We start from the raw sequence: 27,351 nt of genomic DNA on the forward strand, positions 1-27,351 counted from the left end.
CCAACGAAACAATATCTTTCCTTAGAGGACCAAAACTGCTCCCAGTGCTCCAGATGTGGTCCCACCAGTACCTTGTACAATTGCAGCAAGACTTCCCGACTCTCATACTCCAACCCCCTTGAAATAAAGGCCAACATTCCAGTCACCTGGGCAGCGCAGTGGTTAACGCTGCAGTCTCACGGCGCCGAGGTCCCGGGTTCAATCCTGGCTCTGGGTCCCTGTCCGTGTGGAGTTTGCACATTCTCCCCGTGTTTGCGTGGGATTCACCCCCACAACCCAAAGATGTGCAGGGTAGGTAGATTGAACACACTAAATTGCCCCTTAATTGGAAAAAAGGAATTGGGTACTCTAAATTTAAAAAAAACATTCCATTCACCTTCTGATTACCTGCAGTGTGCGAGCCAAATTCCTTTGTGTTATAATAATAACCGCTTATTGTCATGAGTAGGCTTCAATGAAGTTACTGTGAAAAGCCCCGAGTCACCACATTCCGGTGCCTGTTCGGGGAGGCAGTTACGGGACTGTGTTGCAGCTTTCTGCAGTTTTTCTCCATTTAAATAATACTGTTCTTTTGTTCTCCCTTCCAAAATGAACAACTTCACATTTTCCCTCATTATTCTCCATTTTTTTTGCCCCCAATGTATCAATATCTCTTTGCAAACTTTGTGTCCCTCTCGCAACTTGTCTTCCCATCTATTTTTATGTTGTCTGCAACTTTAGCTGCCATGCATTTGCTTCCTTCCTCCAGGACTAGTGATCTGTGCTGGGACCACAACTTTTCACAATATACATTAATGATCTGGAAGAAGGCACTGAAGGCACTGTTGCTAAATTTGCAGATGATACAAAGATCTGTAGAGGGACAGGTAGTATAGAGGAAGCAAGGGGGCTGCAAAAGGACTTGGACAAGCTAGGAGAGTGGGCAATGAAGTGGCAAATGAAATACAATGTGGAAAAGTGTGAAGTTATGCACTTTGGAAGGAGAAATCTAGGCATAGACTATTTTCTAAATGGGGAAATGCTTCGGAAAGCTGAAGCACAAAGGGACTTGGGAGCCCTTGTTCACGATTCTCTTAAGGTTAATGTGCAGGTTCAGTCGGCAGTTAAGAAGACAAATGCAATGATAGCATTCATGTCAAGAGGGCTAGAATACAAGACCAGGGATGTACTTCAGAGGCTGTATAAGGCTCTGGTCAGACCCCATTTGGAGTATTGTGAGCAGTTTTGGGCCCCATATCTAAGGAAGGATGTACTGGCCTTGGAAAGGGTCCAGAGGAGGTTCACAAGAATGATCCCTGGAATGAAGAACTTGTCGTATGAGGAACGTTTGAGGACTCTGGGTCTGTACTCATTGGAGTTTAGAAGGATATGGGGGGATCTTATTGAAACTTACAGGATACTCCGAGGCCTGGATAGAGTGGATGTGGAGAGGATGTTTCCACTTGTAGGAAAAACTAGAAGCAGTGGACACCATCTCAGAATAAAGGGATGATCCTTTAAAACAGGAATGAGGAGGAATGTTTTTAAGATAAAGATAGATAGTTTTTTGAAGAATAAAGGGATTAAGGGTTATGGTATTTGGGCCGGAAAGTGGAGCTGAGTCCACAAAAGATCAGCCATGATCTCATTGAATGGCGGAGCAGGCTCGAGAGGCCAGATGGCCTACTCCTGCTCCTAGTTCTTATGTTCTTATGAATTTCTTCAGCCAGAGGGTGGTGAATCTGTGGAACTCTGCCGCAGAAGGCTGTGGAGGCCAATTCACTGAGTGTCTTTAAGACAGAGATAGATAGGTTCTTGATTAATAAGGGGATCAGGGGTAATGGGGAGAAGACAGGAGAATGGGGATGAGAAAATATCAGCCATGATTGAATGGCGGAGCAGACTCGAAGGGCCAAGTGGCCTAATTCTGCTCCTATGTCTTATGGTCATTGATATATATTGTAAATGGTTGCATCCCAGCACTGATCCCTGTGGAACCCCACTGATTACAGGTCACCAAACTCACTCGCTACTTCCTGCCCATCAGTCATTTCTCTCTCCATGCCAATTCTCTCTCCATGCCAATTCTCTCTCCATGCCAATTCTCTCTCCATGCCAATTCTCCATGCCAATTCTCTCTCCATGCCAATTCTCTCTCCATGCCATTTCTCTCTCCATGCCAATTCTCTCTCCATGCCATTTCTCTCTCCATGCCAATTCTCTCTCCATGCCATTTCTCTCTCCATGCCAATTCTCTCTCCATGCCATTTCTCTCTCCATGCCAATTCTCTCTCCATGCCATTTCTCTCTCCATGCCATTTCTCTCTCCATGCCAATTCTCTCTCCATGCCAATTCTCTCTCCATGCCATTTCTCTCTCCATGCCAATTCTCTCTCCATGCCAATTCTCTCTCCATGCCAATTCTCTCTCCATGCCAATTCTCGCTCCATGCCATTTCTCTCTCCATGCCAATGTACTTACTACAGGTTGATTCTGACTTATCCAAAAATTCCAAAATCAACACTTTTTTCGATTGCTGACGTGACGTCACGAGTGGGAAATCCCACAAGGCTCCTGGGCGATGCGCAGTTCCCAATATGCGTCGCACATGCTCAGTTCTGAAGTAGCGCCGCACATACGCAGTTCCCAATCCGCGCCACACAGGCACAGTTCCCAACACGTGCTCCACATGTGCAGTTGCCAACACGTGCCGCATGTACACAGTTCCCAACACGCGCCGCATGTGCGCAGTTCCAAACGTGCGCCGCACATACGCAGTTCTCAACGTGCGCCGTGCGTACGCAGTTCTCAACCCGGCCACACGCGCGCAGTTCCCAACGCGGCCACACGTGCGCAGTTCCCAACGCGTGCAGCATGTGCGCAGTTCCCAACGCGAGCCGTTCCCAACGCACGCCGTTCCCAACGTGCGCCGTTCCCAACCCGCACCGCAGATTTTCAACCCGTCCCTCCCAACACAATGGGCACTTATGAATTAATCTTTTGTGAAGTACCTTGTCGAACACCTTCTGGAAGTCGAAATACAACACATCTACTGGTTCCCCTCTATCCACTCTGGACTTCCTTGAAGAATTCTAATAAATATTGTAAAGATGTTCAAGGACATAGCTGCACAATCAACCTTTAATATGGGGTGACATCTTTTTCTTTCGTTTGTGAGATGTGGGTGTCGCTGGCCAGGCCAGCATTTATTGTCCATCCCTAATTGCCCTTGAGGAGGTGGTGGTGAACTGCCTTCTTGAACCGCTTCAGTCCCTGAGGTGTAGGTACACCCACTGTGCTGTTAGGGAGGGAGTTCCAGGACTTTGCCCCAGCGACAGTGAAGGAACGGCGATGTATTTCCAAGTCAGGATGGTGAGTAACTTGGAGGGAAACCTCCAGGTGGAGATGTTCCCAGGTATCTGCTGCCCTTGTCCTTCAAGGTGACAGAGGTCACGGGTCTAGAATGTGCTGTCGCACGAACCTTGCTGAGTTCCTGCCATGCACCTTGTGGACGGTACACACGGCTGCCACAGTGTCAATGGTGGAGGAACTGGCTGTTGAAGTTGGTCAATGGGTTGTCAATCAAGCGGCTGCTTTGTCCTGGATGGTGCTCAGCTTCTTGAGTGTTGGAGCTGCACTAATCCAGGCAGGTGGAGAATGTTTTATTCTATCTTATATTAACAGAAACTTAGTAGAATTTATCTACCAGTGTACCTACCCTATCAGCACTGCTCCCCATATAAACACCCCAAACCTCCTCTCACCCCCCTCCCCACTCCTCTCACCCACCCACCCCCAATTGAGCCACATCCGGAGGATCAGACCCTGTGTTGAAAATCATTTAATTTTTTTCCTTCTCTTTATTTTCAGTGTGGGGCACATGTGATTTTGGTCAGTACTTCATCCAGCGGAATTATCACGCAAGGTTGAAAAGATGGGTCTCCTCTCGGATCCAAACCGCAGGCAGGTGCTAATAAACTTGCTCACCAAGATGAACACACCCCTGTGGTAAGTGAAAATATAATGGTGGGGATAGGGGTAAGAAACATTCTGAGTTCAGATACCCAACACGGCATGTAGCTGATGGAACAGTGTCGAGGGACCTTCCTCTATATCTAACCCTGTGCTGTACCTGTCCTGGGAGTGTTTGATGGGGACAGTGTCGAGGGACCTTACTCTGTATCTAACCCCGTGCTGTCCCTGTCCTGGGAGTGTTTGATGGGGACAGTGTAGAGGTAGCTTTACTCTGTATCTAACCCCGTGCTGTACCTGTCCTGGGAGTGTTTGATGGGGACAGTGTAGAGAGAGCTTTACTCTGTATCTAACCCCGTGCTGTACCTGTCCTGGGAGTGTTTGATGCAGACAGTATGTTGAAGGGTGAGTTTATTTGCTGAGCTAGGCTGGGTTCCTGATGTTGATGTGGGAATACGATGGGAATTCTCTGGTGGTTGTTGGCTTGCTGTTTCTGATGCTCTCTCTGTGGTTTTCCCCTGTCTCCAGCTTCCTGTGCTACATGGCTGGGATCGCCTGGTTCATGGGTCTGGCCTTTGAACCTTTCATCCTTCGAATGTACACATCAGAGAACGCCATGGGCTCCACCATGGTGGACGAGAACTTTGTCTACGGTGACAGGGCACTATCGTACGCCCGGGAATTCTCGGCACACGGGAAAAAAGTCGGGTAAGGAGCCGAGGTGGAAATTCCACCAGCTGCCATGGTGCGATTTGAAGCTGCGGGCCCAGAGAATTTGCCTGGATTACTACTCCAATGAGTTATATTGCCACGAGGCCACCATCTCCCCCTGTTATACGAGAGGCTGGGGTGGGTTTCAATGTGTTATCAAGGAGTGTGGGAGGTTGGCTCAGCTGAAACAGGGATGGTCCTTTGATCACAGGGCGTGCACGGAGAGTTTCAGAGTGGCAAACACAGTGTTGCCCAGTCCTAACCACAGACTTTTCCTTTCCTCCAGAGAGATGCCAGTGGAGTGGCTCGTGAAGACCATGACTGGCCTGGGACTGGAGACACACGTTCAGACCTTCTCCCGAACTCTCCCCTTCCCGGATGAGATACGAGAGAGATACGTACGTCACGAGGCTTTGTAACACTTGTGCACTGGGTGAAACACAACAATGCAGACTTTAAGGGATCTCACTCGCGTTTTTCTTCCTATTCCATCCCCCCCACCCCACCCCGGTGACCCCTGTGTGAAATCCATCCGCCAGGGTTGCCCCAGCCCAGACTGAGCCGGGGACGATAAAATCCCAAGGTCATGTGGGGAAAATGCTTCAATCCGTTATCAAGGTAAAATGTAACATCTCAAAGTTTGCGGATGATACCAAGTTGGGTGGGAGGGTGAATTGTGACGAGGATGCAGGGATCCTACAGCATTATCTGGACAGGTTGAGCGAGTGGGCAAATCAATGGCAGATGCAGTATAATTTGAATAAGTGTGAAGTTATTCATTTTGGAAGCAAAAACAGGAAGGCAGATTATGACCTGAATGATTGTAAATTGGGAGAGGGGAGTGTGCAGCGGGACCTGGGTGCCCTTGTGCACCATTCGCTGAAGGTAAGCATGCAGGTGCAGCAGGCGGTAAAGAAGGCTAATGGTATGTTGGCCTTCATTGCGAGAGGTTGAGTATAGAAGCAGGGATGTGTTGCTGCAGTTGTACAGGGCCTTGGTGAGGCCACACCTGGAGTATTGTGCGCAGTTTAGGTCTCCTACTGTGAGGAAGGATGTTCTTGCTCTCGAGGGAGTGCAGCAAAGGTTTACCAGACTGATTCCAGGGATGGCAGGACTGTCATTCGAGGAGAGATTGACTAGGTTGGGATTGTTCTTGCTGGAGTTCACAAGAATGAGGGGGGAATCTCATAGAGACTTATAAAATTCTAACAGGACTAGACAGGGTAGATGCAGGGAAGATGTTACCAATGATGGGTGTGTCCAGAGCCAGGGGTCACAGTCTGAGGATTCAGGGTAAACCATTTCAGACAGAGATAAGGAGACATTTCTTCACCCAAAGAGTGGTGAGTCTGTGGAATTCATTACCACAGGAAGTAGTTGATGCTAAAACTTTGAATATATTCAAGAGGCGGCTGGATATAGTATTTGGGGAGAATGGGATCAAAGGCTATGGGGAGAAAGCAGGTTTAGGCTATTGAGTTGGATGATCAGCCATGATCGTGATGAATGGTGGAGCAGGCTTGAAGGGCCAAAAGGCCTCCTCCTGCTCCTAACTTCTATGTATGTCTATCATCTCACTGCAGCAAGAGAGGGGATTGGGATTTGGGTGTGAGGTTTGCTGGCAAGGTTGACCTATATTGTCCACCTTTAGTTGTGAAGGTGGTGGTGAGTCGCCTTATGATAATCTTTATTATTGTCACAATTAGGCTTACATTAACACTATAATGAAGTTACTGTGAAAAGCCCCTAGTTGCCACATTCCGGCGCCTGTTCAGGTAGACAGAGGGAGAATGTTTATTCATTTACGGGATGTGAGCAGAGCTTGTTCGACCAGTATTTATTGTCCTTCCCTAATTGCCCCTTCAGAAGTAGGTGGTGAACTGCTGCAGTCCATGTGGTGTTGGTACACCCACTGTGCTGTTAGGGAGGGAGTTCCAGGATTTTGACCCAGTGACAGTGAAGGAACGGTGATATATTTCCAAGTCAGGTTGGTGAGTGACTTGGAGGGGAACTTCCACAGGTAGTTGACGGTATATGATTAATGGAGTTATTGACGAAACTCAGCAGCTTCTTATCGCTGACCTGTGATAGGCTCGCGGACACATTGAGGATAATACTGCTGTGTTGGGTAACCACAGAACGGTGTATCATTCTGCATGGTCTGATTCGAGGAATCTTACAGCACAGCAGGTCCCCATTTAGACCACCGTGTCACTTTGGTAGAGTTATCCAATTAGCCCCACATCCCCTGCTCTAACCCCCCCTCCCGTAGCCCAGAAAATATCATTGTTAAGTAAACAGCAGGTGAGGTCAGTCGGAGTTTAATTGCAATTTGATTTGCAGATTATAAATTTCAGGCTGCAGCTCGAGATCGCCGATGTAATGCCAGCCTTGCTGCCTCGCCTTGTTGAGGGGAGTACAAGTGAGGAAGCTCCAGTAACAAGAAGGTCTATTCCATTGCTGGGTGAATTTTCCCCGCACATTGACCAATGATTGGGAAATATATTTTACTACTTTGGAGGGAAAAATATTTGCATATTTTTTTATTCGTTCATGAGAAGTGTGCGTAGCAGGCTGGGCCAGCATTTATTACCTTTGAGGGAGTAGTTAAGATTCAACCACATTGCTGTGGGTCTGGAGTCACATGTAGGCCAGACCAGGTAAGGACGGCAGATTTCCCCTTCCCTAAAGGACATTAGTGACCCAGATGGGTTTTTAGATAATTGACAATGGTTTCATGGTCATCATTAGACATTTAATTCCAGATTTTTATTGAATTCAAATTTCACCATCTGCAATAGCGGGATTTGAACCTGGGTCCCCAGAGCATTACTCTGGGTCTCTTGTGTACTAGTCCAGTGAAATACCACTATGCCACCACCTCCCCAATATATATAAAGAGGAAAGCCAACAACATCTTGCATTTATATACCACCTTTAACATGGGAACAAACCCCAATGCATTTCACAGGATTGCAATGAAACAAAAGCCCACACTGAACCACCGAAGGGGACATTACAGCAGGTAGAGTTCAGCCTTGGGGACGACCTGAGGAACGATGGGTAGGGAGGTGTAAGGTGGAAATTCCAGAGCTGAGGCCTCGGCAGCTGAAGAGACGACCGCCAATGGTGGTGTGATTAAATTTGGGGATGTGTGAGAAGCCAGAATTAGAGGAAAGCTGCGACCTCGGAGTGTCACAGGAAGGAACACAGGGGCAGGAGAGGGCCATTCAGTCCATCAAGCCTGCTCCGCCATTCAATACCATCATGGCTGATTGGACACTTCAATGCCTTTTACGCCCAGTGTTACTGTTGATTAGAAATATATCGATCTCTGCTTTAAACATACTCAATGACTGAGCTTCCACAGCCCTGTCATTATAGGGGCAGGAAGAGTTTGCAGAGCCACAAGGAAGTTACACAATGCTCCTGCAAACCCACGTTAATCGGGGCGAAACAATGGACAAGACATGTTTTTGAAAATCTTCTTGAATGGGATGTGGGCATGGAGAATTGCCCTTGAATCGAGTGTCTCACTCGGCCACTTCAGTTAAGTCAACCATATTTCTGTGCGGCTGGACCGACACGTAGGCCAGACCGGGTAAGGACGGCAGAATTAAAACACAAAATGCTGGAGCCCCTCAGCAAGTCCGGCAGCATCTGTGGAGAGAGAAACAGAGTTAAAGTTCCAAAGAAGAGTCACCTGGACTCGAAACTTTAACTCTGTTTCTCTCTCTGCAGACGCTGCCAGGCCCGCTGAGGGTTTCCACCATATTGTGTTTTTTATTTCAGATTTCCAGCATCCACAGTATTTCGCTTTTATAAGGATGGCAGATTTCCTTCCCGAAAGGACATTAGTGAACCAGATGGGTTTGTACAACAACCGATGATAGTTTCATGGTCACCGTCGCTGACACTAGATTTATGTTGCAGATTAAGGAATTGGATTTAAATTCCACCAGCTGCTGTTGGTGGGATTCGATCGCACGTCCCCAGAGTTAGCCCAGATAAGCATATTGATAAATAAGAGGTAGGTTAACCGGATCCAGGTGTTAGATTGCCTAATTCAGGGTAATTCAGAGTATGGGATGGGTGAACAATCCATGGCCAGTCCTTTCCTGCTTGTCTCGCAGTCCGACGGCAGTTATTTATTCAATCTTTTCAATTGAACACGCAGATGGTGAAAGGGAGCAACGTGTATGGAATTCTCAGAGCTTCCAGAGCTGCAAGCACAGAGTCGATCGTCCTGAGCACTCCAGTTGGTATCAAACGCAACAGCCAGGCTGCCGGTCTACTCCTGGCTCTGGCCTCCTACTTCCGAGGTACATGGGCGCATGGGTTATCTTTCCTGTCCGGGGGGGGGGGGGGGGTTTCAATTTTCCCTTAGAATACAAGAGGGAGGAGGCAGCACTACATGTGTAGTGACTGTGTTCAGTTCTGGGTACCATACCTCCAAGGGGGGGGGGGGGGGGGGGGGGCGCGGCGGCATGGTAGCAAAGTGGTTAGCACTGTTGCTTCACTGTGCCGGGGTCCCGGGGTCGATTTCCGGCTTGGGTCACTGTCTGCGCGGAGTCTGCACATACTCGCTGTGTCTGCGTGGGTTTCCTCCGGGTGCTCCGGTTTCCTCCCGCAAGTCCCGAAAGGTGTGCTGTTAGGTGAATTGGACATTCTGAATTCTCCCTCTGTGTACCCGAACAGGCGCCGGAATGTGGCGACTAGGGGATTTTCACAGTAACTTCATTGCAGTGTTAATGTAAGCCTACTTGTGACAATAAAGACTAGTATTGTATATTGACCTCGGAGGAGATGCAATACCGATTCACTGGGGCTAAAAGGGTTAAACTATTGAGGACCAATTGCATTGATTAGGCTTGTATTCCCCGCAGTGTAGGATTTCGCAATTCAGAAAGCCAGTTGCTGAAGGATAGAACTGGAGCCAATCTTCACACACTTTGGCAAGCATTTATTTGCAGAGATTACCATTACAAACATACACCTCCTAACCCAGCAACCACAAAAAGCTGGAGCTCTCAATTTGGATCAAATGGAGCCTTCCAGGCTGGGATAGATGGACTTCTTGTTCAGGCAATTGAGAGTTTTGGAGCCAAGGTGGCTGAATGGAGTTAAGGTACTGATCAGCTATATTCTGATAGAATGGTGGACAGATGATAGGTGGCTGAATTGCCTCCTCCTGTACCCATGGTTGAGTTGACCTTTACTCAAGTGGTGGTGCATTTAATTCTTGAGCCACTAGGTGAGCTGGTCTATTTGTTTGCCATTAATCCTGAACACAAGTCAACGGTCAGGTTGGTCAGTGCAGTGCTGGCTGATGGGATTCCTATGAGGTTTGGGTGCCATTGAGGTTCCAGTCTCCAATTGAATTGACCAGAAGGAACAGAGGAGAGACCAATGGCCAATCTAGCTCATCCTTTACCATGCTATGAGTAGACAAACCCACTGGGTGTAGCTTTCGCACCACTAGCATCTCATCTCAATGTCCCTGTGTGTAAAAGGAAACACTGTCTCGCTGTAACACAGCCTGAACGGCTGGGCTGAACATCTCCCCAGGGAGCTCACGAGCACAGAGGAAATAGGTACAGAAGTAGACTATACAGCCTCTCGAGTCTGCTCTGCCCTTCAATACCATCGTCGCTGATCTTGGGTTTTAACTCGTATCCCGCTCCTCACATTCTCTGAGAGACCAAAAATCTGTCCATCCAAATCTTAAATATATTCCACGATGTAATATATTCGACCTTGGAGCATCCACGACTCACTGGGGTCGAGAATTCCAAACGAGTGAAGAAATGTCTCCTGACCTCCGTTCGAATGATCAGTGAGATAATGCACCCCCAGTCTAATGCCTCAGCCCGGGGAGGGGATCTATCTCGCCGCATCCACCCCCAGTCTAATGCCCCAGCCCGGGGGGAGATCTATCTCCCCGCATCCACCCCCAGTCTAATGCCCCAGCCCGGGGGGAGATCTATCTCCCCGCATCCACCCCCAGTCTAATGCCCCAGCCCGGGGGAGATCTATCTCCCCGCATCCACCCCCAGTCTAATGCCCCAGCCCGGGGAGGGGATCTATCTCGCCGCATCCACCCGCAGTCTGATTCCCCAGCCGGGGGGGTGGGTGGGATCTATCTCCCCGCATCCACCCCCAGTCTGATGCCCCAGCCGGGAGGGGGGGTCTCCCCGCATCCACCCCCAGTCTAATGCCCCAGCCCGGGGGGAGATCTATCTCGCCGCATCCACCCGCAGTCTGATTCCCCAGCCGGGGGGGGTGGGTGGGATCTATCTCCCCGCATCCACCCCAGTCTGATGCCCCAGCCGGGAGGGGGGTCTCCCCGTATCCACCCCCATTCTGATTCCCCAAAGGGGGGGGGGCTATCTCCTCGCATCCACCCCCATGGCAGGATTGTGTGGTGTCGTGTCGTGGATGACATCAATAAGTTCCATCCCACCATCAGACTCACCATGGACTACTCTCCAAAATCAGTTGCATTCTTGGACACACTCGTCTCCATCAGGGACGGTCACCTCAGCACTTTGCTTTACCGCAAGGTCACTGATAACCTCACGATGCTCCACTTCTCCAGCTTCCACCCTGAACACATTAAAGAAGCCATCCCTTATGGACAAGCCCTCCATAAACACAGGATCTGCTCAGAAACGCAGGAGCGTAACAGACATCTACAGACGCTGAAAGATGCCCTCGTACGAACTGGGTATGATGCTCGACTCATCGATCGACAGTTCCAACGCGCCACAGCAAAAAACCGCACTGACCTCCTCAGGAGACAAACAAGGGACACAACCGACAGAGTATCCTTCGTCGTCCAGTACTTTCCCGGAGCAGAGAAACTACGACATCTTCTTCGCAGCCTTCAACACGTCATCGATGAAGATGAACATCTTGCCAAGGTCATCCCCACATCCCCACTACTGGCCTTCAAACAACTACGCAACCTCAAACAAACCATTGTCTGCAGCAAACTACCCAGCCTTCAGAACAGCGACCACGACACCACACAACCCTGCCATGACAATCTCTGCAAGACGTGCCAGATCATCGACACGGGTACCACCATTACACGTGAGAACACCACCCACCAGCTACGCGGTACATACTCGTGAGACTCGGCCAACGTTGTCTACCTCATACGCTGCAGGAAAGGATGTCCCGAAGCGTGGTACATTGGCGAGACCATGCAGACACTGCGACAACGAATGAACGGACATCGCGCGACAATCACCAGAAAGGAATTTTCCCTTCCAGTCGGGGAACATTTCAGCAGTCAAGGGCATTCAGCCTCTGATCTCCGGGTAAGCGTTCGCCAAGGCGGCCTTCAGGACGCGCGCCAACGCAGAATCGCCGAGCAGAAACTTATAGCCAAGTTCCGCACACATGAGTGCGGCCTCGACCTGGGATTCATGTCGCATTACATTCATCCCCCACCATCTGGCCTGGGCTTGCGAAATTCTACCAAATGTCCTGGCTTGAGACAATTCACACCTCTTTAACCTGGGGCTACCCCTCTCTCTGGATCTGTAAAGACTTAATTGCCTGCAAATGCTTGCATTCTGAGCATTGTCTGGCATCTTTGAATTTGTCTATATATATGTTTCTGGAAAATACCTCTTCATTCACCTGAGGAAGGAGCAGTGCTCTGAAAGCTAGTGTTTGAAACAAACCTGTTGGACTTTAACCTGGTGTTGTCAGACTTCTTACTGTGCTCACCCCAGTCCAACACTGGCATCTCCACATCATTACAAAACTTTTAGTTGTTAACAGGGACAACCGAAGAAAGAGTATCCATCAATAAGTCCATCAGTCCGGAGACCTCCAGGTCCTACTGGACCTCGGTAGCCCAGTCACAGGCTTGGCACTTTTTTAGGCGATCGAGTGGTCAGCAGTCAGGGCCACCTTAGGAAGCACCTCTTCAACTATAGGCGAGCTAGCCTCACTGGCCTCGACTGACAAAGCTGGTCGATCATAAATGGGAGCTCCTGGTTCCCCTTGGCTGGACCGAGGTAGAGAAATATTCACGATGGAATCGCTGGACTCGACGACTCCATGTTGGGGGTCACTACCCCTCGACTCCGCAGGTGGTTAACATGCTTCTTGCCGGTGTTCCCGGTAACATCGGCCACATGAGACACGGCCCTGTCCTTCGAACCAAAGCGAACCTGCTGTGAAATTCCGGACCAAAACTGGGTCTCCCGCCTCTCTGCTTTGACCACTGACTCCTCTGGGAGGCCTGACGTGTGTCCACACTCTCCGCCAAATCTGGAAATACAAGACCCTACCAACTTGGTGTGACCCCCGTGGTTGAATGAGGGGTTCAGTTGTTCAACAACAAAAACATCCCCAACCTCTGGCCGAGTGGTTTATCGGACTACTTTTTCAAGCCGTTTATGAAAGTTTGACCCACTCGCTCAGCCAGACCGTTCGCGCTGGGTGGCAGGCGGCCATTCTCGTGTGTCGTAGCTATTTGCTGTCACAAAACGCTGGAAATGACCGCCGGTGGAGGGGTTGTCATCGTCCAAAACAACTGACTCGGAAAGTCCATGAATGGCAAACACTCGGTGCAAGGCAGCTGCCCTGGCCGCTGAGATAGTTGTCCCCATCTCTTGAAATGAAAGCCATTTCGAGTGGACATCTGACCAAAAACACCGTCGCAAAGAACGGGATCGCATAATCCATGTGGACTGTGGTCCACAGGTTACCTGGGCATTTCCAGGGGTGAAGGGTGGCAAGAATTGCTGCATTTGGCAAGGGTGGCACTGTTGTTTTCAATGGTCTTGTCTGTACCTGGCCACCAGACATAACTGTGCACTAGCATCTTCATCTCTGTCTGCCCTGGGATAACGCTATGTGGCTCTTGAAGGGGGGGGGAACGACGACATGTGATCCCCACTGGATCACACCGCCTTCACATGTCAACTCGTCCTGATGCGTGAATTAGGTCCTCCACAGTTCAGACTTCCCGAAACTCCAGACAGATTGTATAATTTGTTTACCCTTTGAAAGACTGCGGTCTCTTTGGGTCCAGCGGCGGATGTGTCCTGCAGACATTGGCGGGTGTCCAGGAAGTTTAGGGCGAGATTGACCTCGGGTATCGATGGTGACAGGATGTTCTTGGATCGAGGCGGACGACAATGCATCGGCACTAGCCATTTGCACCCCAGGCTGATGCTGAAAAGCACATTTAGAAACCGCCAATAGCAGAGCCCAGCGCCGTACCGTCGCCGAGACTGTGGGTGGTATGGGCTTATCTTCCCACAAAACTGGAGATGGTTTGGAATTCCCTATTGCCTTTGCCTCAAGGACCCTTTCTGAAGCAGAACAAAACTGCACCCAGATTGAGGAGGGTTTAGTGGTTATATTCGGCGTGAAGAAATTCCACCCGTATGCGTGTGTTTGACAGTGACCTATTGAGGGAATTGGGCACCAATGGACCTGGGCAGCTTGATTTATGGACATCTTATAGTCCCCACAGATCCTTATCGACCAATCAGGTTCAAGACAGGGACTGCCGGCATCACTCGCTCTGAAAACTGAACTGGCTTGTGAGATCCAGCTCTTCAAATTTCATTAGCTCTGCTTCAACCTTCTGATGCAATGTGTCTGGCCCTGAGGAACTTGGGTGTTGAATCCAGATTGACACATATAGAACATAGAACATAGAACGATACAGCGCAGTACAGGCCCGTCGGCCCTCGATGTTGCACCGACATGGAAAAAAACTAAAGGCCATCTAACCTACACTATGCCCTTATCATCCATATGCTTATCCAATAAATTTTTTAATGCCCTCCATGTTGGCGAGTTCACTACTGTTGTAGGTAGGGCATTCCACGACCTCACCACTCTTTGCGTAAAAAACCCACCTCTGACCTCTGTCCTATATCTATTACCCCTCAATTTAAGGCTATGTCCCCTCGTGCTAGCCACCTCCATCCACGGGAGAAGGCTCTCGCTGTCCACCCTATCTAACCCTCTGATCATTTTGTATGCCTCTATTAAGTCACCTCTTAACCTTCTTCTCTCTAACGAAAACAACCTCAAGTCCATCAACCTTTCCTCATAAGATTTTCCCTCCAAACCAGGCAACATCCTGTTAAATCTCCTCTGCACCCGTTCCAAAGCTTCCACGTCCTTCCTATAATGAGGCGACCAGAACTGTACGCAATACTCCAAATGCAGCTGTACTAGAGTTTTGTACAACTGCAACATGACCTCATGGCTTCGGAACTCAATCCCTCTACCAATAAAGGCCAACACACCATAGGCCTTCTTCACAACCCTATCAACCTGGGTGGCAACTTTCAGGGATCTATGTACATGGACACTGAGATCCCTCTGCTCATCCACACTACCAAGAATTTTACCATTAGCCAAATATTCCGCATTCCTGTTATTCTTTCCAAAGTGAATCACCTCACACTTCTCCACATTAAACTCCATTTGCCACCTCTCAGCCCAGCTCTGCAGCTTATCTATGTCCCTCTGCAACATCCTTCCGCACTGTCTACAACTCCACCGACTTTAGTGTCGTCTACAAATTTACTCACCCATCCTTCTGTGCCCTCCTCCTAGGTCATTTATAAAAATGACAAACAGCAACGGCCCCAGAACAGATCCTTGTGGTACACCACTCGTAACTGAACTCCATTCTGAACATTTCCCATCAACTACCACTCTCTGTCTTCTTTCAACTAGCCAATTTCTGATCCACATCTCTAAATCACCCTCAATCCCCAGCCTCCGTATTTTCTGTAATAGCTGACCGTGGGGAACCTTATCAAACACTTTACTGAAATCCATATACACCACATCAACTGCTCTACCCTCGTCTACCTGTTCAGTCACCTTCTCAAAGAACTCGATAAGGTTTGTGAGGCATGACCTACCCTTCACAAAACCATGCTGACTATCCCTAATCATATTATTCCTATCTAGATGATTATAAATCGTATCTTTTATAATCCTCTCCAAGACTTTACCCACCACAGACGTTAGGCTAACCGGCCTATAGTTACCGGGGTTATCTCTACTCCCCTTCTTGAACAAAGGGACCACATTTGCTATCCTCCAGTCCTCTGGCACTATTCCTGTAGCCAATGATGACCTAAAAACCAAAGCCAAAGGCTCAGCAATCTCTTCCCTGGCTTCCCAGAGAAACCTAGGATAAATCCCATCCGGCCCCGGGGACTTATCTATTTTCACCTTGTCCAGAATTGCCAACACTTCTTCCCTACGCACCTCAATGCCATCTATTCTAATAGCCTGGGTCTCAGCATTCTCCTCCACAATATTATCTTTTTCTTGAGTGAATACTGACGAAAAGTATTCATTTAGTATCTCGCTTATCTCCTCAGCCTCCACACACAACTTCCCACCACTGTCCTTGACTGGCCCTACTCTTACCCTAGTCATTCTTTTATTCCTGACATACCTATAGAAAGCTTTTGGGTTTTCCTTGATCCTACCTGCAAAGACTTCTCATGTCCCCTCCTTGCTCGTCTCAGCTCTCTCTTTAGATCCTTCCTCGCTTCCTTGTAACTATCAAGCGCCCCAACTGAAACTTCACACCTCATCTTCACATAGGCCTCCTTCAGGGGCTGTTTAGCTCACAGGGCGAATCGCTGGCTTTGAAAGCAGACCAAAGCAAGCCAGCAGCACGGTTCGATTCCCGTAACAGCCTCCCCGAACAGGCGCCGGAATGTGGCGACTAGGGGCTTTTCACAGTAACTTCATTTGAAGCCTACTTGTGACAATAAGCGATTTTCATTTCATTTCATTTCATTTCATTTCATTCTTCCTCTTAACAAGAGATTCCACTTCTTTGGTAAACCACGGTTCCCTCGCTCGACCCCTTCCTCCCTGCCTGACTGCTACGTACTTATCAAGAACATGCAATAGCTGTTCCTTGAACAAGCTCCACATATCCAGTGTGCCCAACCCTTGAAGCCTACTTCTCCAACCAACACATCCTAAGTCATGTCTAATGGCATCATAATTGCCCTTCCTCCATCTATCACTCTTGCCCTGCGGGGTATACTTATCCCTTTCCATCACTAACGTAAAGGTCACCGAATTGTGGTCACAATTATTGACATACTTTGGCTTTTAAACCTTTAAGTCGGCCCAATTCTTTGTGGAAGACGTCTTCATACCTCTTTAAGACATCTTTGAGGATGCCGTCAGATATTTTCAAGATTTGCAGCCAGTTGTCCCTAATCTTCTGTAACCCGCCTCTTCCCAACAGACTGGGTCTATGTCCTTCCGTCATAACCAAAGACAGATTGGCCACCTGCCCTCTGTCGGTCACTGGGGTATTGGCTTTTCCCAGGATCTCCAAATTCTCCCCAGTGTATGTTGAAAGCTTGGCTGTAGAACTACATAGAAGCAGGAGGAGGCCGTTCGGCCCTTCGAGCCTGCTCCGCCACTCATTCTGATCATAGCTGATCAACAAGTTCAATACCCGAGGGTGGCACGGTGGCACAGTGGTTAGCACCGCTGCCTCACAACACTGACGACCAGGGTTCGATCCCAGCCCCGGGTCACTGACCGTGTGGAGTTTGTACATTCTACCCGTGTCTGCTTGGGTCTCGCCCCCACAACCCAAAAAGATGTGCAGGATAGGCCACGCTAAATTGCCCCTTCATTGCGATAAAAAAGAATGGGATACTCTAAATATAAGTTCAACACCCTGATCCTTTGGCACAAATCATCGTAAATGACTATGATTTAGTGGCCATTACTGAAACATGGTTAAAGGATGGTCACGACTGGGAGTTAAATATCCGAGGGTATCAAACTATTCGGAAGGACAGAGTGGATGGTAAGGGAGGTGGTGTTGCTCTGTTATTTAAGGATGACATCCGGGCAATAGTAAGGGATGACATCGGTGCTATGGAGGATAAGGTTGAATCCATTTGGGTGGAAATCAGGAATAGTAAGGTGAAAAAGTCACTGATAGGAGTAGTCTATCGGCCACCAAATAGTAATGAGATGGTGGGGCAGGCAATAAACAAAGAAATAACTGATGCATGTAGAAATGGTACAGCAGTTATCATGGGGGATTTTAATCTACATGTCGATTGGTTTAACCAGGTCGGTCAAGGCAACCGTGAGGAGGAGTTTATAGAATGTATCCGCGATAGTTTCCTAGAACAGTATGTAATGGAACCTACGAGGGAACAAGCGGTCCTAGATCTTGTCCTGTGTAATGAGACAGGATTGATTCATGATCTCATAGTTAGGGATCCTCTCGCAAGGAGCGATCACAATATGGTGGAATTTAAAATACAGATGGAGGGTGAGAAAGTAAAATCAAATACTAGTGTTTTGTGTTTAAACAAAGGAGATTACAAGGGGATGAGAGAAGAACTAGCTAAGGTAGACTGGGAGCTAAGACTTTATGGTGGAACAGTTGAGGAACAGTGGAGAACCTTCCAAGCGATTTTTCACAGTGCTCAGCAAAGGTTTATACCAACAAAAAGGAAGGACGGAAGAAAGAGGGAAAATCGACCGTGGATATCTAAGGAAATAAGGGAGAGTATCAAATTGAAGGAAAAAGCATATAAAGCGGCAAAGATTGCTGGGAGATTAGAGGACTGGGAAATCTTTAGGGGGCAACAGAAAGCTACTAAAAAAGCTATAAAGAAGAGTAAGATAGAGTATGAGAGTAAACTTGCTCAGAATATAAAAACAGACAGTAAAAGTTTTTACAAATATATAAGACAAAAAAGAGTGGCTACGGTAAATATTGGTCCTTTAGAGGATGAGAAGGGAGTTTTAATAATGGGAAATGAGGAAATGGCCGAGGAACTGAACAGGTTTTTTGGGTCGGTCTTCACAGTGGAAGACACAAATAACATGCCAGCGACTGATAGAAATGAGGCTATGACAGGTGAGGACCTTGAGAGGATTGTTATCACTAAGGAGGGAGTGATGGGCAAGCTAATGGGGCTAAAGGTAGACAAGTCTCCTGGCCCTGATGGAATGCATCCCAGAGTGCTAAAAGAGATGACTAGGGAAATTGCAGATGCACTAGTGATAATTTACCGAAATTCACTAGACTCTGGGGTGGTCCCGGTGGATTGGAAATTAGCAAACGTGACGCCACTGTTTAAAAAAGGAGGTAGGCAGAAAGCAGGAAATTATAGGCCAGTGAGTTTAACTTCGGTAATAGGGAAGATGCTGGAATCTATCATCAAGAAAGAAATTGCGAGGCATCTAGATAGAAATTGTCCCATTGGGCAGACGCAGCATGGGTTCGTTAAAGGCAGGTCATGCCTAACTAATTTAGTGGAATTTTTTGAGGACATTACCAGTGCAGTAGACAACGGGGAGCCGATGGATGTGGTATATCTGGATTTCCAGAAAGCCTTTGACAAGGTGCCACACAAAAGGTTGCTGCATAAGATAAAGATGCATGGCATTAAGGGTAAAGTAGTAGCATGGATAGAGGATTGGTTAATTAATAGAAAGCAAAGAGTTGGGATAAATGGGTGTTTCTCTGGTTGGCAATCAGTAGCTAGTGGTGTCCCTCAGGGATCCGTGTTGAGCCCACAATTGTTCACAATTTACATTGATGATTTGGAGTTGGGGACCAAGGGCAATGTGTCCAAGTTTGCAGATGACACTAAGATGAGTGGTAAAGCGAAAAGTGCAGAGGATACTGGAAGTCTGCAGAGGGATTTGGATAGGTTAAGTGAATGGGCTCGGGTCTGGCAGATGGAATACAATGTTGACAAATGTGAGGTTATCCATTTTGGTAGGAATAACAGCAAACGGGATTATTATTTAAACGATAAAATATTAAAGCATGCCGCTGTTCAGAGAGACTTGGGTGTGCTAGTGCATGAGTCACAGAAGGTTGGTTTACAAGTGCAACAGGTGATTAAGAAGGCAAATGGAATTTTGTCCTTCATTGCTAGAGGGATGGAGTTTAAGACTAGGGAGGTTATGTTGCAATTGTATAAGGTGTTAGTGCGGCCACACCTGGAGTATTGTGTTCAGTTTTGTTCTCCTTACTTGAGAAAGGACGTACTGGCGCTGGAGGGTGTGCAGAGGAGATTCACTAGGTTAATCCCAGAGCTGAAGGGGTTGGATTATGAGGAGAGGTTGAGTAGACTGGGACTGTACTCGTTGGAATATAGAAGGATGAGGGGGGATCTTATAGAAACATTTAAAATTATGAAGGGAATAGATAGGATAGATGCAGGCAGGTTGTTTCCACTGGCGGGTGACAGCAGAACTAGGGGACATAGCCTCAAAATAAGGGGAAGTAGATTTAGGACTGAGTTTAGGAGGAACTTCTTCACCCAAAGGGTTGTGAATCTATGGAATTCCTTGCCCAGTGAAGCAGTTGAGGCTCCTTCATTACATGTTTTTAAGGTAAAGATAGATAGTTTTTTGAGGAATAAAGGGATTAAGGGTTATGGTGTTCGGGCCGGAAAGTTGAGCTGAGTCCACAAAAGATCAGCCATGATCTCATTGAATGGCGGAGCAGGCTCGAGGGGCCAGATGGCCTACTCCTGCTCCTAGTTCTTATGTTCTTATTATCCTGCCTTTCACCCTGTATCCCTTGATTCCTTTAGCCTTGAGATCTATAATCCAATTCCTTGTTGAAATTACACATCCCAGGAATCAGCCTGGTAAACCTTTGCTGCACTCCCTCCATAACAAGAACATCCTTCCTCAAAAAAGATCAGCAAAACTACACACAATACTCCAAGTGTGGCCTCCCCAATACCCTACACAATTGCAGTAAAACATCTCTATTCCAATACTCAAATCCTCTCGCTATGAAGGCCTATCATTGACCTGCTTCACTGCCTCATGTACCTGCACGCTTACTTTCAGCGACTGATGCACGAGGACACTAAGGTCTCACTGAGTATCCACCTCTCTCAATTTACACCCATTCAAATAATAATCTGCCTTCCTCTTTTTGCTACCGAAGTGGATAACCTCACATTAATCCACATTATACTGCATCTGCCGTGCATATGCCCACTCACTCAGCCTGTCCAAATCCCACTAAAGCTTCTCTACATCCTCCTCACAGCTCACCCTCCCAGCTCTACTGTGTATCTAACCCCGTGCTGTACCTGTCCTGGGAATGTTTGATGGGGACAGTGTAGAGGGAGCTTTACTCTGTATCTAACCCCGTGCTGTACCTGTCCTGGGAGTGTTTGATGGGAACAGTGTAGAGTGAGCTTTACTCTGAAAATGAAATGAAAATCGCTTATTGTCACAAGAAGGCTTCAAATTAAGTTACTGTGAAACGCCCCTAGTCGCCACATTCCGGCACCTGGTACGAGAATTGAACCGTGCTGCTGGCCTAACTTGGTCTGCTTTAAAAGCCAGCGATTTAGCCCTGTGCTAAACCAGCCCCTCGCTAAACCAGCCCCTGTATCTAACCCCGTGCTGTATCTGTCCTGGGAGTGTTTGATGGGGACAGTGTGGAGGGAGCTTTACTCTGTATCTAACCCCGTGCTGTACCTGTCCTGGGAGTGTTTGATGGGGACAGTGTGGAGGGAGCTTTACTCTGTATCTAACCCCGTGCTGTACCAGTCCTGGGAGTGTTTGATGGGGACAGTGTAGAGGGAGCTTTACTCTGTATCTAACCCCGTGCTGTACCTGTCCTGGGAGTGTTTGATGGGGACAGTGTAGAGGGAGCTTTACTCTGTATCTAACCCCGTGCTGTATCTGTCCTGGGAGTGTTTGATGGGGACAGTGTAGAGGGAGCTTTACTCTGTGTCTAATGTATCCAGTTTTATTGTTGGTGCAGACACAGTTTGGGCTGCTGTAGTGGAGGTTTGCACCAACACAGTTTATCAGAAAGCTTGGAGAAAGATATGAACAGAAGTGGAGCAGCAACACCAGAATGGAACTGTCAACTTGTTGCTTCATGTCTGCTTCACCAGTGCTTGATCAGAGCAGCTCTGCTTTTACTAACACACTTTCTATCACAGGTCAGATATACTGGGCCAAAGACATTATCTTCCTCTTCAACGAGCACGACATGATTGGGATGGAGGCTTGGCTCGAAGCTTACCACGATGTCAATGTGACTGGTGAGGAAAGCAACTAATCCGATCTATAGATCAAATTCTGGCCTAAAAGAAAAGGTTTGCATTCTCGTAGCACCTGTCACATCCTCCTAGAGTCTCCAACGGCTAATGAAAATTTTAAAGTGTGGTCACTTTTGTAATGTAACATCAACCAAATTTGGCACAGCAGTGTCACACGAGCACTACGGCAATGACCACATCATCTGCTTTGGTCATCGCTGTTTTTTCCAGTAATAGTCGTGCGATATTTTACATCCATCTGAAAGGGCAAAAGGAGCCTTTAAAAATTACTCCTCTGACAGTGCAGCATTCCCTCAGTACTGACCCTCTGACAGTGCAGCGTCTCTCAGTACTGACCCTCTGACAGTGCGGCACTCCCTCAGTACTGACCCTCTTACAGTGCAGCCCTCCCTCAGTACTGACCCTCTGACAGGGCCGCACTCCCTCAGTACTGACCCTCTGACAGTGCAGCACTCCCTCAGCACTGACCCTCTGACAGTGCAGCATTCCCTCAGTACTGACCCTCTGACAGTGCAGCGTCTCTCAGTACTGACCCTCTGACAGTGCAGCACTCCCTCAGTACTGACCCTCTGACAGTGCGGCACTCCCTCAGTACTGACCCTCTTACAGTGCAGCCCTCCCTCAGTACTGACCCTCTGACAGGGCCGCACTCCCTCAGTACTGACCCTCTGACAGTGCAGCACTCCCTCAGTACTGACCCTCTGACAGTGCAGCGCTCCCTCAGTACTGACCCTCTGACAGGGCGGCACTCCCTCAGTCCTGACCCTCTGACAGGGCGGCACTCCCTCAGTACTGATCCTCTGACAGTGCAGCACTCCCTCAGTACTGACCCTCTGACAGTGCGGCACTCCATCAGTACTGACCCTCTGACAGTGCAGCATTCCCTCAGTACTGACCCTCTGACAGTGCAGCGTCTCTCAGTACTGACCCTCTGACAGTGCAGCACTCCCTCAGTACTGACCCTCTGACAGTGCGGCACTCCCTCAGTACTGACCCTCTTACAGTGCAGCCCTCCCTCAGTACTGACCCTCTGACAGGGCCGCACTCCCTCAGTACTGACCCTCTGACAGTGCAGCACTCCCTCAGTACTGACCCTCTGACAGTGCAGCACTCCCTCAGTACTGACCCTCTGACAGTGCAGCACTCCCTCAGTACTGACCCTCTGACAGTGCGGCACTCCCTCAGTGCTGACCCTCTGACAGTGCAGCATTCCCTCAGTACCGACCCTCTGACAGTGCGGCACTCCCTCAGTACCAACCCTCTGACAGTGCAGCACTCCCTCAGTACTGACCCTCTGACAGTGCGGCACTCCCTCAGTACTGATCCTCTGACAGTGCAGCACTCCCTCAGTACTGACCCTCTGACAGTGCGGCACTCCATCAGTACTGACCCTCTGACAGTGCGGCACTCCCTCAGTACTGACCCTCTGACAGTGCGGCACTCCCTCAGTACTGACCCTCTGACAGTGCAGTGCTCCCTCAGTACTGACCCTCTGACAGTGCAGCACTCCCTCAGCACTGACCCTCTGACAGTGCAGCACTCCCTCAGTACCGACCCTCTGACAGTTCAGCACTCCCTCAGTTCTGACCCTCTGACAGTGCAGCACTCCCTCAGTACTGACCCTCTGACAGTGCAGTGCTCCCTCAGTACTGACCCTCTGACAGTGCGGCACTCCCTCAGTACTGACCCTCTGACAGTGCAGCATTCCCTCAGTACTGACCCTCTGACAGTGAAGCGCTCCCTCAGTACTGACCCTCTGACAGTGCAGCGTCTCTCAGTACTGACCCTCTGACAGTTCAGCACTCCCTCAGTACTGACCTTCTGACAATGCAGCACACTCTCAGTACTGACCCTCTGACAGTGCAGCACTCCCTCAGTACTGACCCTCTGACAGTGCAGCACTCCCTCAGTCCTGACCCTCTGACAGTGCGGCACTCCCTCAGTACTGATCCTCTGACAGTGCAGCACTCCCTCAGTACTGACCCTCTGACAGTGCGGCACTCCCTCAGTACTGACCCTCTGACAGGGCGGCACTCCCTCAGTACTGACCCTCTGACAGTGCGGCACACCCTCAGTACTGACCCTCTGACAGTGCAGCACTTCCTCAGTATTGACCCTCGGACAGTGCGGCACTCCCTCAGTACTGACCCTCTGACAGTGCAGCCCTCCCTCAGTACTGACCCTCTGACAGTGCAGCACTCCCTCAGTACTGACCCTCTGACAGTGCGGCACTCGCTCAGTACTGACCCTCTGACAGTGCAGCACTCCCTCAGTACTGACGCTCTGACAGTGCAGCACTCCCTCAGTACTGACCCTCTGACAGTGCGGCACTCGCTCAGTACTGACCCTCGGACAGTCCAGCACTCCCTCAGTACTGACCCTCTGACAGTGCAGCACTCCCTCAGTACTGACCCTCTGACAGTGCACCATTGCAGTGGGATTATCTGAGGTAATTTGCTCTTGTTTCCTGCTGCAGAGATCAACTCCTCAGTGATGCAAGGTCGAGCGGGAGCAATCCAAGCCGCCATCACCATTGAAATGAGCAGTGACGTCGTGACCAGCTTCGATATCAGTGTCGAGGGCCTGAATGGTCAACTACCCAACCTCGACCTGGTCAACCTTTTCACGTCCTTCTGCCAGAAGAACGGGGTTCTGTGTACCATCCAGGGCAAGGTGGAACTTGGGGGGCCAAAAATGTCAGCAAGGGGGTGGGCGTGGGTGGGAAAGTGGCAGGTCAACAAGGTCAGGAGGAGGGTGTCAAGTGTTGCGGATTACGGGATTCAAGGTTGGGGTCAGAGGTCATTTGGGGGTCAGCTTGTGGGATCAGGATGGGGAATGGAACCTGGTATTCCGATTTCGAGGGTGGATCTGAGAGATTGTGTGGGAGTCAGGAGGTGGGATGAGAGACAGTGTTATTCAAGTCAGAGAGAGTAGGGGTAGGGGTCAGAGGGCGCAGTCAGGGTCAGAAGGGCAGAATCAACTTAATACATAGAAAGAAAGGTACAGCACAGCCTGCTGCCTCCCAGCGCCGAGGTCCCAGGTTCGATCCCGGCTCTGGGTCACTGCCCGTGTGGAGTTTGCACATTCTCCCTGTGTTTGCGTGGGTTTCGCCCCACAACCCAAAGATGTGCAGGGTTAGGTGGATTGGCCATGCTAAAGTGCCCCTTAATTGGAAAAAATGAATTGGGAACTCTAAATTTATTTTTAAAAAAAGGTACAGCACAGGAACACGCCCTTTGGCCCTCCAAGCCTGCGTCAACCATGATGCTTTGCTAAACTAAAACCTTCAGCACTTCCGGGGTCTGTATCTCTTTATTCCCATCCTATTAAGGGCAGCACGGTAGCACAAGTGGACAGCACTGTGGCTTCACAGCGCCAGGGTCCCAGGTTTGATAAATTGTTCTTTGTGACCAAAAAAAAAGTTTAGGAGGGGTTATTGGGTTACTGGGATAGGGTGGAAGTGACGGTTTAAGTGGGTCGGTGCAGACTCGATGGGCCGAATGGCCTCCTTCTGCACTGTATGTTCTATGTTCTATTCATGTACTCAACAAGATGCCTCAAACATTGTTATCTGATCTGTTTAAACCACCTCCCCCGGCAGCGAGTTCCAGGCATTCACCACCCTCTGTAAAAAAAAATAAAAAAAATAAAAATCTTGCCTCGATCATCTTTAAACTTTCCTTCTCGCACCTTAAACCTATGTCCCCTAGTAATTGACTTTTCCACCCGGGGAGAAAGCTTCTGCCACTCATAATCTTGTAGACCTCTATCAGGTTCCCCCTCAACCTCTGTCATTCCAGTGAAAACAGACCGAGTTTATCCAACCTCTCCATGCCCTCCATACCAGGCAACAACCTAGTAAACCTCTTCTGTACTCTCTCTAAAGCCTCAACATCCTTCTGGTAGCGTGACGACCAGAATTGAACACTATATTAAAAGTGCAGCCGAACTAAGGTTCTGTACAGCTGCAGCATGACTTGCCAATTTTTATACTTATTTATACTCATTACCCCGGCCGATGAAGGCAAGCATTCCGTATGCCTTCTTGAATCCCTTCTCCACCTCCGTTGACACCTGTGGACCCGAATGTCAAGGTCTCTCTGCCAGTCAATATTCTTCAGGGTTCTGCCATTTACTGTATAATTCCCACCTGTATTAAACCTTCCAAAATGCATTAAAAAAATAAATAAATTTAGAGTGCCCAATTCGTTTTTTTGTTGTTATTTTTTATTTATTTAGAGTACCCAATTATTTTTTCCAATTAAGGGGGCAATTTAGAGTGGCCAATCTACCTATCCTGCACATCTTTGGGTTGAGGGGGTGAAACCCACGCAGACACGGGGAGAATGTGCAAACTCCACACGGACAGTAACCCAGGGCCAGGATTCGAACCCGGGTCCTCAGTGCCGTAGGCAGCTATGCTAACCACTGTGCCACCGTGCTGCCCCCCCAATTCATTTTTTCCAATTAAGGAGCAATTTAGCGTGGCCAATCCCCCTATCCTGCACATCTTTTTGGGTTGTGGGGCGAAACCAACGCAAACACGTGGAGAATGTGCAAACTCCACATGGACAGTGACCCAGAGCCAGGATCGAATCCAACTCAATAGCCTAATCTCGCTTTCCCCATACCCTTTGCCCTCAGCGCCATATCTAACAGCTTCTTGAAACCTTACAATGTTTTGGACTAATCTACTTCCTGTGGTAACAAATTTCACAGGCTCACCACTCTCTGGGTGAAGAAATTTCTCCTCACCTTAGTCTGAATGGTTTACCCCTTATCCTCAAACTATGACCCCTGGTTCTGGACTCCCCCACCATCGGGAACATATTTTCTGAACCTTCCCGACCTAACCCCGTTAGAATTTTGTGAGTTTCTATGAGATCCCCTCTCACTCTTCTAAACTCCAATGAATATGATCCTAACTGATTTAGTCTCTCCTCATATGACAGTCCCGCCATCCCAGGAATCAGCCTGGTAAACCCTCGCAGCACTCCCTCTAGTGCAAGAACATCCTTCCTCAGATAAGGACACCAAAACTACCCACAATACTCCAGGTGTGGTCTCACCAATGCCCTATATCAATCCCTATTCCTATACTCAAACCCTATGGGACGTGGGCTGGAGGAGTTTGTGTCAGTAGAAATACACTGAAATGATTTCTGTGATCTTTCTCAGTTACCCCGAATGGATGGAGAGACACTGGAAGGTTACAAACATTCACTGAACACCATGATGCTGATGGTCCTCAAACAGGGTTCAGGAAAATCTCAGGGTGATCACGGCCTCTTCCTGCGATACCACATCGAAGCAGTGACAATACGAGCGATTAACAGCTTTCGGCAGTACAAATTCGACATGGTTACTGTTGGCAAGTGAGTGTCATCACTGGTTAAACATTACCTTCACTAACTGGAACCCTGATTAACCATTACCTTCACTATCTGGAACCCTGATTAACCATTACCTTCACTATCTGGAACCCTGGTTAATCATTACCTTCACTATCTGGAACCCTGGTTAATCATTACCTTCACGACCCGGAACCTGGTTACTCATTACCTTCACTAACCGG

General features: G+C 48.7%; 1 protein-coding gene across 1 annotated transcript in view; it reads left to right on the forward strand.

Annotated features, from left to right (window-relative positions):
* Positions 1–27,351, forward strand: part of gpaa1 (glycosylphosphatidylinositol anchor attachment 1) — a 52,176-nt gene that overhangs the window by 1,614 nt on the left and 23,211 nt on the right. The window contains exons 2-8 of the mRNA XM_038798708.1: positions 3,850–3,987; positions 4,480–4,659; positions 4,949–5,060; positions 8,840–8,984; positions 21,657–21,758; positions 24,253–24,449; positions 26,955–27,151. Coding sequence (XP_038654636.1) covers positions 3,914–3,987; positions 4,480–4,659; positions 4,949–5,060; positions 8,840–8,984; positions 21,657–21,758; positions 24,253–24,449; positions 26,955–27,151 — 1,007 coding nt within the window. The 5' untranslated portion in view covers positions 3,850–3,913. The remainder of the gene's footprint in view (positions 1–3,849; positions 3,988–4,479; positions 4,660–4,948; positions 5,061–8,839; positions 8,985–21,656; positions 21,759–24,252; positions 24,450–26,954; positions 27,152–27,351) is intronic.

Source organism: Scyliorhinus canicula, chromosome 5, assembly GCF_902713615.1.
Source record: "Scyliorhinus canicula chromosome 5, sScyCan1.1, whole genome shotgun sequence".
In the NCBI taxonomy this organism is placed as follows: domain Eukaryota; kingdom Metazoa; phylum Chordata; class Chondrichthyes; order Carcharhiniformes; family Scyliorhinidae; genus Scyliorhinus; species Scyliorhinus canicula.